Source organism: Abramis brama (genome assembly GCF_963993115.1).
Source record: "Abramis brama genome assembly, chromosome: 24".
Taxonomy (NCBI): domain Eukaryota; kingdom Metazoa; phylum Chordata; class Actinopteri; order Cypriniformes; family Leuciscidae; genus Abramis; species Abramis brama.
In genome coordinates this window covers 10248996-10261155 of record NC_139986.1, presented here as the reverse complement: position 1 = coordinate 10261155, position 12160 = coordinate 10248996, and the positions used below count along the sequence as shown (strand labels likewise).

The window sequence follows — 12160 nt, the reverse complement described above, 5'->3', positions numbered from 1 at the left end:
CACTGACGGATCTGTCATGGACACAATGATACATTTATTATAAGAACCTCGCAGACAAATACTGATGAAGCAATCTGAGAAAAGCATCAAAAAACATAACAATGAACTTTGTATTTGTAATTTAGCATATTAATATGCAATCATTTAAACATTAACGTTATTCAGTAACATTAGCGTTATTCAGTAACAGTAATGTTATTCACCACTGCTTTGTCCCTACACAAGACCAAATCCTGTTTGGCAAGTGCCAATACAAGCCAGGATGTCATTTTTAAAGGATGCATAGTCCTTGTAATGTCCTGGGATTCGCAGGGTCTCAAAACAGGTGGAGGCTGTTGGGAAGCTGCCTTTAACCACCTCAATGGATAGGTTATTCCTTGGCATAATCTCCCACCTTGTCCAGAATTTCAACAGGTCAGTCAATTCATCAGGTGATGCTGTGGATTAAACAAAATGGATCAAATGATAGGTTGCTACAAATAATGGAAAATAATTTAGAAAATTAAAATAATGTTTAGTATTCAATAAATATATCATAGTAGCTCTGTTATGTAACAAATAAAGCAGTTTCTTGAACAGAAATACCATAACACCATATACCCTGGTGAAATGTCAAAAAGGTATGAAAAAATACTATTAATAAAGTTGTGTGTGAAGAGTGTGCGCTTATCTACTCTTCCTGTCATACAGGTGTGCAAAGATAGTCTTAATAATAACCTTAATAATGAATTGAACAATTTCTATAATTAACTGTTTAAAAAGTAACCTGCCACTTATAAATAAAAACTTTGGGTGACTAACTTATTTTAATAACACGTTGGCAAGATTTCGATCTCTGTACACATACAATTTTCAATGAAGTGGCGAAGATAACCTGATATGCGGCATTTTGTGTCAAATGAATAATCGTCGTCGTCATCTTCATGAGGCCAGGTGATGTGCTGCAGGATTATCTACATTGACAATAAAACAACATGACTTTAATAATCTTACCACTTTATCATGGATTCTATCTACAGTGAGGAAAATAAGTATTTGAACACCCTGCTATTTTGCAAGTTCTCCCACTTGGAAATCATGGAGGGTCTGAAATTGTCATCGTAGGTGCATGTCCACTGTGAGAGACATAATATTAAAAAAAAAATCCAGAAATCACAATATATGATTTTTTAACTATTTATTTGTATGATACAGCTGCAAATAAGTATTTGAACACCTGTCTTTCAGCTAGAATTCTGACCCTCAAAGACCTGTTAGTCTGCCTTTAAAATGTCCACCTCCACTCCATTTATTATCCTAAATTAGATGCACCTGTTTGAGGTCGTTAGCTGCATAAAGACACCTGTCCACCCCATACAATCAGTAAGAATCCAACTACTAACATGGCCAAGACCAAAGAGCTGTCCAAAGACACTAGAGACAAAATTGTACACCTCCACAAGGCTGGAAAGGGCTACGGGGAAATTGCCAAGCAGCTTGGTGAAAAAAGGTCCACTGTTGGAGCAATCATTAGAAAATGGAAGAAGCTAAACATGACTGTCAATCTCCCTCGGACTGGGGCTCCATGCAAGATCTCACCTTGTGGGGTCTCAATGATCCTAAGAAAGGTGAGAAATCAGCCCAGAACTACACGGGAGGAGCTGGTCAATGACCTGAAAAGAGCTGGGAACACCGTTTCCAAGGTTACTGTTGGTAATACACTAAGACCTCATGGTTTGAAATCATGCATGGCACGGAAGGTTCTCCTGCTTAAACCAGCACATGTCAAGGCCCATCTTAAGTTTGCCAATGACCATTTGGATGATCCAGAGGAGTCATGGGAGAAAGTCATGTGGTCAGATGAGACCAAAATAGAACTTTTTGGTCATAATTCCACTAAACGTGTTTGGAGGAAGAAGAATGATGAGTACCATCCCAAGAACACCATCCCTACTGTGAAGCATGGGGGTGGTAGCATCATGCTTTGGGGGTGTTTTTCTGCACATGGGACAGGGCGACTGCACTGTATTAAGGAGAGGATGACCGGGGCCATGCATTGCGAGATTTTGGGGAACAACCTCCTTCCCTCAGTTAGAGCATTGAAGATGGGTCGAGGCTGGGTCTTCCAACATGACAATGACCCGAAGCACACAGCCAGGATAACCAAGGAGTGGCTCTGTAAGAAGCATATCAAGGTTCTGGCGTGGCCTAGCCAGTCTCCAGACCTAAACCCAATAGAGAATCTTTGGAGGGAGCTCAAACTCCGTGTTTCTCAGCGACAGCCCAGAAACCTGACTGATCTAGAGAAGATCTGTGTGGAGGAGTGGGCCAAAATCCCTCCTGCAGTGTGTGCAAACCTGGTTAAAAACTACAGGAAACGTTTGACCTCTGTAATTGCAAAAAAAAGGCTACTGTACCAAATATTAACATTGATTTTCACAGGTGTTCAAATACTTATTTGCAGCTGTATCATACAAATAAATAGTTAAAAATTCATACATTGTGATTTCTGGATTTTTTTTTTTAGATTATGTCTCTCACAGTGTACATGCACCTACGATGACAATTTCAGACCCCTCCATGATTTCCAAGTGGGAGAACTTGCAAAATAGCAGGGTGTTCAAATACTTATTTTCCTCACTGTATATAATATATACACACACAAATAATATAGAATTGTAAAAAGTTACCGCAGGGTTACAATCCACTGCTCTCTCCTGTGGAAAAAGCTGGGCCACTGTGTCAGGTCGTTTGGTCAGCAATGTCCACATTGGTGTCTCTTTAAGACCACGCCTGAATTGTTTGATTTGTCGTGTGACACGTCCAATTACCTGTTAATGACATTACCGGACAGAAGGTGAAACAAGTAATTTTTTATTATTATCCCAAAGCAAGTTCTGAGGATGACTTTTGCCAATATGTGACAGTTTCTTTAAATTTCACACACAGCATGGATCAACATCTTCTCAAGAAGCCATCTTCGGTTATTTCCAGTAAGGCCAGGGAGATCCCAAGCGTAGGACAACTCCTGGACACTTGTTTTGTCCTTGTCTGAGGCCCTGTCCACACGGAGACGCGTTTAACTGTATCCGTACAAAATTTTTATCGTATTGACGTTTCGTCCAGACAGATCCGGCGTTTTCGGAGACTGAAACCGCTATTTTTTGAAACCGGGTCCCAAGGTGGATAAATCTGAAAACGCCACCCTTGCGTTTTCGTGTGTACGGCCAATCCGTACATTTTGTGAAACGATGATGTCATCACATCAAGTGTCAACTAGTCAGACACTGCTAAGTCACAGCAACAACAATTGCCGACTACATGCTTGTGTTTGTGCTGCAGAAGCTACTGAGCCTCTTTTATTTCTTTCTTTATTATTTACTTGAATTTTTTTTTTTATTTTTTTTTTTACTTCTTTATTTAGGCCTATTTATATTTTCTTTCTTATGCTATGATGCTTGTCTGATTAAGAAATTTCGTATTTTGTAGGGATGGGCGTTTCAAGCAAAAATAATATTCGACGATTGCTGGGAATTATTTGATTATTATTCAAAAAACGCACCCCTTCCCCTCATGATCACCAGTAAAACGGCGTTCGCTCAAATTCCACTCTGACATTAAATTTCTCTGTACTGTAGGCCTACATGTTGTAGCCATTAAAGAAAATGTATTTAGTTTCATATTTATGTGTAAATAATATGTTATTTTTTTATTTCATCTATGTTGATTATATGAAAAGTGAACAGCATGAGTAATCATAAGAAGCGCAATATATCGGGAGACATAATTTTGACCACATTAAGTTTTGTTTTGTATAAAACCTTTCTTTAAAGTGAATTTCGTTTTGTATAAATTGTATCTTAATTTTAATCAATGTTTCATCAACCAATTGCCTGGATTTAATAAATAAGAAATATATTGTCAAATATAGCAGACAATTTAATCAGGACATGGAGGCACCGGCGCGAAATAACTTGCATTGCTCGTGAACTGGAGCTCGTCTCATAAATGAACCGAAACTCAGAAATATAGAAAGCTTGAAATGTCTACTTTTAAACAAAACAATTAAAAACGAAAAGAAACAGACAACTCTCTTATGTAATCCGTATGAAGTGTGCATTTCTCTCTATAGGCACGTTCACAATACTGCGAAGGTGGCGAGTCAGCATCGCCGAGACTGACACAGAAAAAACTAGTTTATTAATAAACAATTAAAATGTCTCCTTGCTATATTTGACACATTCATAATGATTACTTTTGCCGGTTCTTTGTGGCAAGCTTTATGCGTCCGCTAACTATCAAATATCGTGACTCATGTTTTGTACCAGGCCATTTATGGTTGTTCATATTGTTCAATAAAGTTCTTGGTAAAAAAGAAAAGAAAAAAAGAAGCTACTGTGCCTAAATATTATTGTATACAGCACGCAAGGTTTATGCGCAAGTCTTCTTCTTCTCCGTTTTTAGTGTATGTCTGTGGCAGAATTACAGCGCCACATACTGGTCTGGCATGTATACTACATCGTTTTGAGTCGGTTTCAGTGGTTTCGTGTGTACGCAGATATTTCTTGAGACGATGCCGTGTTTACGGAATTTTTTTTTTTGAACGGGGAAAAAAAAACATTGGATAGGGAAAGCTCCGGCTTCGTGTGGATGTGGCCTGAGAGTTCAGATTCCCCTTCAAGCTTTAAGACAGAGAGGGAAGCGAAAGGCGAGGCAAGTTTATCTATATAGCACTATTTAAATTGCTTTACATACAACATTAAAAAGCAGTTTAAAATGTTAACCAATAAAATGACTTTGGATATGTAACTTGTCAATTCCATCTGAATAGAAGGTCTTGGTGGCTGATTGCCTGACCTCTCATTTTGGCCTATTTGCCTCCATTCCATCTTAACAGAAGGTCTTGGTGGCTGATTGCCTGACCTCTCATTTTGGTCTATTTGCCTCCGTTCCCTGCAGTATAGTAACCAAAAATAATCATTAATCACAGATTAGAAAAATATCCATGTGAACAGATTTAAAAATGTATTTTAAACACTTAACCTTATATCCTGACTGCTGCAAGGAACATCACTACTGGCTGCACCTCCTCCCCATTCAGATTCGGTCAATAAGGACATTAAGTGCCTGGCTGATCGTAACAGCTCAGCATGACTAGTACCCTGTCAACACAAATATCATACAGAAAATACAAAATAACATCACGAGAAAAAAGTTTTAAACCCACTGACTATACAAATGATGTTAAAGCTAAAGTGTAATCTGCATAAACAGCTGTTTATATCACACAAATACCCCGCTGTAACGTTACGTTATACTTTATGTGTTGTCTCTTTTAACCGTATCCATCTACATTGATGGCTCCCAGTCTGTCTGTGAGCTTCTACCATTGAAATCTTTTTTTTTGCCTTTTAAAAAAAATATATTTGGCGCCAAATCAAATGTTTTATTGTCAAGATTCATCTCGGAGCTGTTGGCTTGGTTCCAGGCTTAAACCTTTTTATAAAAGTTAATGTAGCTTTCAGCCAAAAAGTGGGCGGCCACCGTTGGGCTCTAAAGTTATCTTGCTAGCTATTAGGGTTGTTCCGATTCCGATACTAGTATCGGAAATGCCGCCGATACCAATAAAAATTCTGGTATCGGTATCGGCGAGTACATCTACTCATGTACCGATCCGATTCCATTTTATTAAACAATACCTAGTTATGCACGCTAGCTTTGCTTAACGCTGCAAATCGGAGACCAATTCTTCTTCGCTGCTCTAAACAGTGGTTGCTTGTGGCAACACAGGAAGTTGTGCTGTTGCAACAAGCAACCACTGTTTAGAGCAGCGAAGAAGAAATGAAAACGCAAATTTTCAAATGTAGGCGCGCGGCAAGCGCATAATGTAACCGTGCGCCCAACATCAAATGGCAAACGTAATGAAAACGGAACAAAACTGCGCTACTCGTTATTTTGTGCTTCACGGACCATTAAACAGTTTGGAACAATGCAGCGCGAGCCGATCGTGATCAAGCTACACTGTTACTACACAGCGCTAAGAGATCCAGTAAAGAAAGCATTTGAATTCGCCACTGAAGTAATAACATCGCTGCGAGATCTAGTGAGAAGCATTCACATTCTCCGTTATTAACGGATCAAACAGTGCTGACGTGGAAACCAGGAACATTGTGCTTTCAAGTAACGTTACGTTGGTTTTGATTTTGACATTATGAATAAAATTGCTGCCCTCAAATGTTAATCTGAAATAAAATAAACCTTTGTTTATAACTACTACAATATTACATTTCATTTTTTTATAAGGAGCTGTTTTTGTTTTATATGTCAAGTATAGCTCCATCATTGCTCAAAGTAAAAAATGATCATACTTTATGATGTTAGTTTTAATAAAAAATAAAAAAATAAAAAATGTAAATCAAGGAAATTTCTCTGGCATTTCTTTCTTTTTGCTGTATTGAAAACGTCCCTAACCGTGACACCAGTGTATCGTATCGAACCGAACCGTGAATTTTGTGGACCGTTACACCCCTATTATTCATACATCATTTTTTAGATTCCTAGATTTATTTGTTGCACTTTTTTATACAGTTATATTGTAAAACTAAAACACTTTTTATAAAATAATTCTATCAATTCATACAGGGCTAGTATGAATTGCAGCTGTATAGATACACACCCAGGTATCGGATTAATACTCGGTATCGGCCGATACCCTGAGTCCAGGTATCAGAATCGGTATCGGGAAGGAAAAAAGGGTATCGGAACATCTCTACTAGCTATAACGTGTTGTCTAGCTGACTTACCTAACTTACATAGAGAGACGAGTCACACAAACCATAGCTATATAGCATACGTGTTCCAAACATAATTAGCAACAACATACTTATGTTCTGTCGAGCCCTGAGTCCGATTGTACATAAACAGCAAACTTACCGGGGCGCCTTCGTTTTCCCTGGATGTCATCTTTACAGGTTCTTTACATCTTTACTTCTTGGATCATGACAGACAGGTCGTCGTGCTCTTCTTCTTCTTTCCGTTTCATGGCCGTTCACTCCTTAGGAGTATTACCGCCACCTACTGTATACCTTGTGCACATGATCGTCATGCTCGGCGCTCAACTGTTTTTCCTATCCTGGGTAGCCCAGATGTTACCATGTGAATATTTAACTTGAATTTTTCGATCTGAATTTGAGCAGTCGAATTAGACTGTTTTCTTTGAAAAATATTAACTTGAAATTTGAGATCTGAATTTGAGCAATCAAATTTGATCAACCTGAATCTATTTTATCTGAAATTCTGTAAGTTGATTTTTTTTTTTTTGTATCTGAATTTGTGAGCATTGAAAAATATTCATCGAAATTCAGGTTTTGAGAGGTAAATTCGAAACAAATAAATTCAGATACATGGTTTCCAAAGTAAAATAATTTCAAAGGGGTGAATTCAGAGCAAATAAATTCAGATAAATGTTTTTCAAAATAAAATATTTCAAAACTAAGTATTCAGTGGCTGTTAAATTTCAAATAGTTATGTCTCTTATTTGCTTCCATATGCTGCGATTATGTCCCGCCCACGGACGCTCAGTGTCTCTGCCAATTGCTAGCCAATTTTCATAGTACATTTCACACAATTATACATTTATACCTTTATTATATTATTACTTATTATATTATTATTATCTGAAGAAATCAGTGACTACCAGGAACAGGCTGGTTGACAACCAAGAAGAGGTTGGTGACATTTGGAGAGACAGATGGCAGCTCGGGAAGACGGCAACCGGGGCGATGTGGGCTAGCACCCCTAACCGTGAACCCTTACCGCTAGCACCCCTAACCCTTCCTCTGTGAAGAGGAACCCAAAACTAAGCTACGGAAAAATTAAATGAACAACACCCCCAGGGGAGCCCGAGAGGGGGGGAGAAAGAGAACTCCAGCCGGACGGACCTAAGGTTATCGACCAACGGCAAAGGAAAAACGATTACGAGCGCGGTATGTCTGTGTGGAAAGATTTGCAAAAATGCGAGAGGTCTGAAGATCCATCAGTCACGGATGAAATGTCTGGAGCAACAGCGAGTGCCACAATGCACAGGTCTAGTGCCTGGTGAGTCAGAGGAGGAGCAGGGCCCGGAAGCACCCCATAGAGCCCAGAGCATCCAAGTGGTACAAACTGTTCCCCCAGCCATGCTGTCCGAGAAAAGGAGGATCCGGTGGCCTCAAGCATGTAAAACAGCCGAGTGGCAGATGTTTGATGAGGATGTGAATAAGGTGCTGGAAGCAACGGCCAAAGGTGATGCAGAGAGGAGGATGCAAATGATGACGACCATCATAGTGAGCATGGCGGTTGAGAGGTTTGGTGTGGAGGAGGTGAGAGTAACGAAGCCGATGGCAAAAACCAGAGGGCAGTCAAAATCCATAACATCAGAATGGAGCTGAAAAACCTAAAGAAGCAGTACAAGGAAGCTGGTGAAGAGGAGCGCGGGCCACTGGCAGAACTGCGCTACATCTTAAGGAAGAAGCTTATTACCCTGCGCAGAGCCGAGCAACATAGGAGGCGGCGAAGGGAGAGGGCTAGGAGGAGAGCAGCCTTCATTAGAAACCCATTCGAGTTCACCAAGCAACTCCTCGGGCAGAAGAAAGGTGGACGCCTAATCTCTACTAAGGGAGAAATCGACCAACACCTTTCAGATACATTTAGCGACCCCTACAGAGAAAAAGTGTTGGGGCAATGTGATGCCTTGATTACACCACCAGAGCCTGTAGAGGCATTCAACCTGAGGGAGCCACTTCTGAAAGAAGTACAGGAAGTGGTAAGAAAGGCCAGGTCTAGGTCTGCACCAGGACCAAGTGGAACATCGTACAAGGTGTACAAGTACTGCCCCAAGCTGCTATATCGGCTGTGGAGGATCCTAAGAGTCATCTGGAGGAAAGGAAAAGTGTGTAGAGGGAGTGTGGATCCCAAAAGAAGAGGACTCCAAGACCATCAGCCAGTTCAGAATCATCTCGCTTTTAAGTGTTGAAGGAAAGATTTTCTTAGTTGCGAAGCGGTTGGCAGAGTTCTTCCTAAAAAATGGATACATAGACGCCTGTGTGCTCTAGGCAGCCCGGAACACCTGGTACGCCGCCCTTCTGCACAGAGGTGTACACAGCTCCTCAGAGAAGCAAAAGAGAATAGGGGTGATCTGGTGGTGCTGTGGTTAGACCTGGCCAATGCCTTTGGCTCTATGCCCCACAAACTGGTACAGGAGGCCCTGGAGAGGCACCATGTTCCTGCCATAGTGAGAGACTTTGTCCAGGATTACTACAGTGATTTCAAGCTGAGAGTCTCATCTGGGTCAATAACATCAGAGTGGCACAGGCTGGAGGTGGGAATCATCACAGGCTGCACCATTTCAGTGATCCTATTCGCTCTGGCTATGAACATGTTGGTGAAATCTGCTGAACTGGAGTGCAGAGGGCCCAAATCCAAGACTGGAACGCGGCAACCACCAATCCGCGCTTTTATGGATGACCTCACAGTGACAACGGAGTCAGTGCCTGGAGCCAGATGGATCCTGAAGGGTCTGGAGAGGGTGATTGAATGGGCCAGGATGTCATTCAAGCCAACCAAATCCAGATCTTTAGTGCTAAAGGAGGGCAGGATAGTGGAGAATTTTCGTTTTATCATCTCAGGAACTCAAATCCCTACCTTGTCTGAAAAACCAGTAAAAAGCCTGGGAAAGATCTTCGACAGCAGCCTCAAGGATACAACATCCATCAAAAACACCTGCGAGGAGCTGGAGGGGTGGCTGAAGAAGGTTGATAAAACTGGGCTCCCTGGAAAATTTAAGACATGGGTGTACCAACATGGGATTCTGCCAAGGATACTGTGGCCTCTGCTTCTGTACGAGTTTCCGATTTCCACCATCTCAGAACTAGAAAGGAGAGTCAGCCGCTACCTAAGGAGATGGCTGGGATTCCCGAGGAGCTTAAGCAGCATTGCCCTTTATGGAAACACCTGCAAGCTGCAGCTACCACTAAAATCCATCGAAGAGGAGTTCAAGGTTTGCGCGTAAGAGAGTTGCTGCAGCTCCGTGAGTCTAGGGACCCCAAAGTCTCCGGGGCAGGGGTAGAGGTCAAGACTGGTAGAAAATGGAGGGCAGAGGTGGCAGTGGACCAGGCAGAGTCACGGCTTCGTCATGGTGTTCTAGTGGGAGCAGTGGCCAGAGGAAGGGCTGGGCTAGGAACCTTTCAAGGGCCCAGATTTGACAAGGCTCGGGGAAAGGAGCGGAGACAGCTGGTTCAAAGCGAGGTGAGGGCAGCGGTGGAGGAGGAGAGGTCCAGCAAAGCAGTGGGAATGGCATGTCAGGGTGCCTGGACTAGATGGGAACAAGCTGTGGAGAGGAAGATCACGTGGACAGACCTCTGGCAGGCAGAGCCACACCGCATCAAGTTCCTAGTTCAGGCAGTCTATGACGTCCTCCCCAGCCCGTCCAACCTGCACACCTGGGGTCTGGTCGATACTCCAGCATGTGCCCTGTGCCAGAGAAAGGGAACCCTTGAGCACATCTTGAGCTGCTGCCCAAGAGCTTTGGGGGAAGGCCAATATCGCTGGCGGCATGACCAGGTGCTGGAAACAATTGCAGAGAGCATCCAGGTTAGCATCAGCAGCTGTCGGAGGTCAAAGACCTCCAAGCAAACCATTAGCTTCATCAGGGCCGGAGAGAGGCCAGAAAGATCTTCCAGGATAACAGCAGGGATTCTGAACACTGCACATGATTGGCAGCTGAAAGTTGACTTGGGCAGACAGCTTAAGTTCCCCCAGAATGTCGTTAAGACCACCCTGAGACCTGACATTGTCTTGGTATCTGAGGCAACAAAGAACCTAGTCATGTTGGAGCTCACCGTGCCATGGGAAGACCGAATGGAGGAAGCCTATGAGAGAAAGAGGGAGAAATATGATGGCCTCGTCAACGACTGCCACAACCAAGGCTGGAAGGCAAGGTGCTTATCTGTGGAGGTGGGGTGCAGAGGCTTCGCGGGGAAGTCTTTCTACGGGGCCTATACTGCACTCGGCATCACAGGAGAGAGAAGGAGAAGGGCTATCAGCAATAGCACAGAGGCTGCAGAGAAGGCTTCGAGGTCGCTCTGGATTAAAAGAGCGGATCCGTGGTTAAATGCTGCTAGGGCACAAGCTGAGGCCTGATCAACCTCAGCTGGGTCGCCTGAAGGAGGGTGTCTGATGTTTCGAAAGACCCGAAACACCCAATGAGATCAGAAACATCACTGATGATGTGCCCTAGTGTTGCATCAGATGATGTATCATCAAAAAAAAAATAATAAAAAAAAAAATAATTAGTAGGCTAATAATTAATTTTTTTTTTATTAAAATAATTTAAAAAATATATTATTAGTAGTAGTATTATTATACTTTATTATATTATTATTTATACCTTTATTATATTATTATATTTATACAATTATATTTAACTCTGCTGGCCATTGAGAGGACACTGGTCAAGTCACTGGAAAAGACGACAGTTGGTACGACAGGGTCACAGAGCATTTTCTTGAAAAGGAACGTAGAAGTTACGTATAAATAAATGGACAATTTTTATGATGTAGGCTGAAAATGAGCTTCCCCTCTTTGAAAGACCAGCAGCCGCCACTGATGTACATAATGCATTGCATACACAATATCACGTAATCCGTTGTGCACTGAATAATAAAATAAGATATGCACTGATTCTGTATACAAGAACTGTCTCATTCCTTTGTTCATTGAAAAGATTGCATAACACGTGTGAATATCATCATACAAGAACTAACTCATTCCACTGTGCATTAGAGATATAGCATAACGTGTGCTGTTGCATTTGCATACAAGAACTAACGTATTCCGTTGTGCATTATATAAATAACATAAATTTGTGCCATTGCACTGCATACAAGCATGAACTTATTGCAATGAAGAAATAACACATGACTATAACACGATCTGCATTGCATTATGAAAAATATTATGAATATTTTATGAAAAATAACACAAACTATGCATTATTGCATTGCATTGTATACAGTTAGGAACTAACTTATTTCTCTCTGCATTGAAGAGATAACACAACTTATTACACAGCTCTGTGGAATACTTGATTCTGATTGGTCAATAGCGCCATCCAGCGGTAAGTTATTCCCAGATAACAACCACT

The 12160-nt window shown here is 41.6% G+C and overlaps 1 protein-coding gene across 1 annotated transcript; it reads right to left on the bottom strand.

Moving 5' to 3' along the window:
* Positions 1-147: 147 nt before the first annotated feature.
* LOC311075772 (uncharacterized protein) lies at positions 148-2788 on the bottom strand. Its single transcript, XM_084103357.1, has 3 exons — positions 2670-2788; positions 875-953; positions 148-437 (listed from the first exon to the last, which is right to left on the bottom strand). The coding sequence occupies exons 1-3, from the start codon at positions 2748-2750 to the stop codon at positions 217-219; spliced, it is 381 nt and encodes a 126-aa protein (XP_083959483.1). The 5' UTR covers positions 2751-2788; the 3' UTR covers positions 148-216.
* Positions 2789-12160: the final 9372 nt, after the last annotated feature.

Coding starts and splice junctions, on each gene's coding strand:
- LOC311075772 (XM_084103357.1), bottom strand. CDS start 2,750: ATGTGGACATTGCTGACCAAACGACCTGACACAGTGGCCCAGCTTTTT. Junction 954..2,669: donor CAGTGGATTGTAACCCTGCG/GTAACTTTTTAC, acceptor TTGTCAATGTAG/ATAATCCTGCAGCACATCAC. Junction 438..874: donor CACAAAATGCCGCATATCAG/GTTATCTTCGCC, acceptor TTTAATCCACAG/CATCACCTGATGAATTGACT.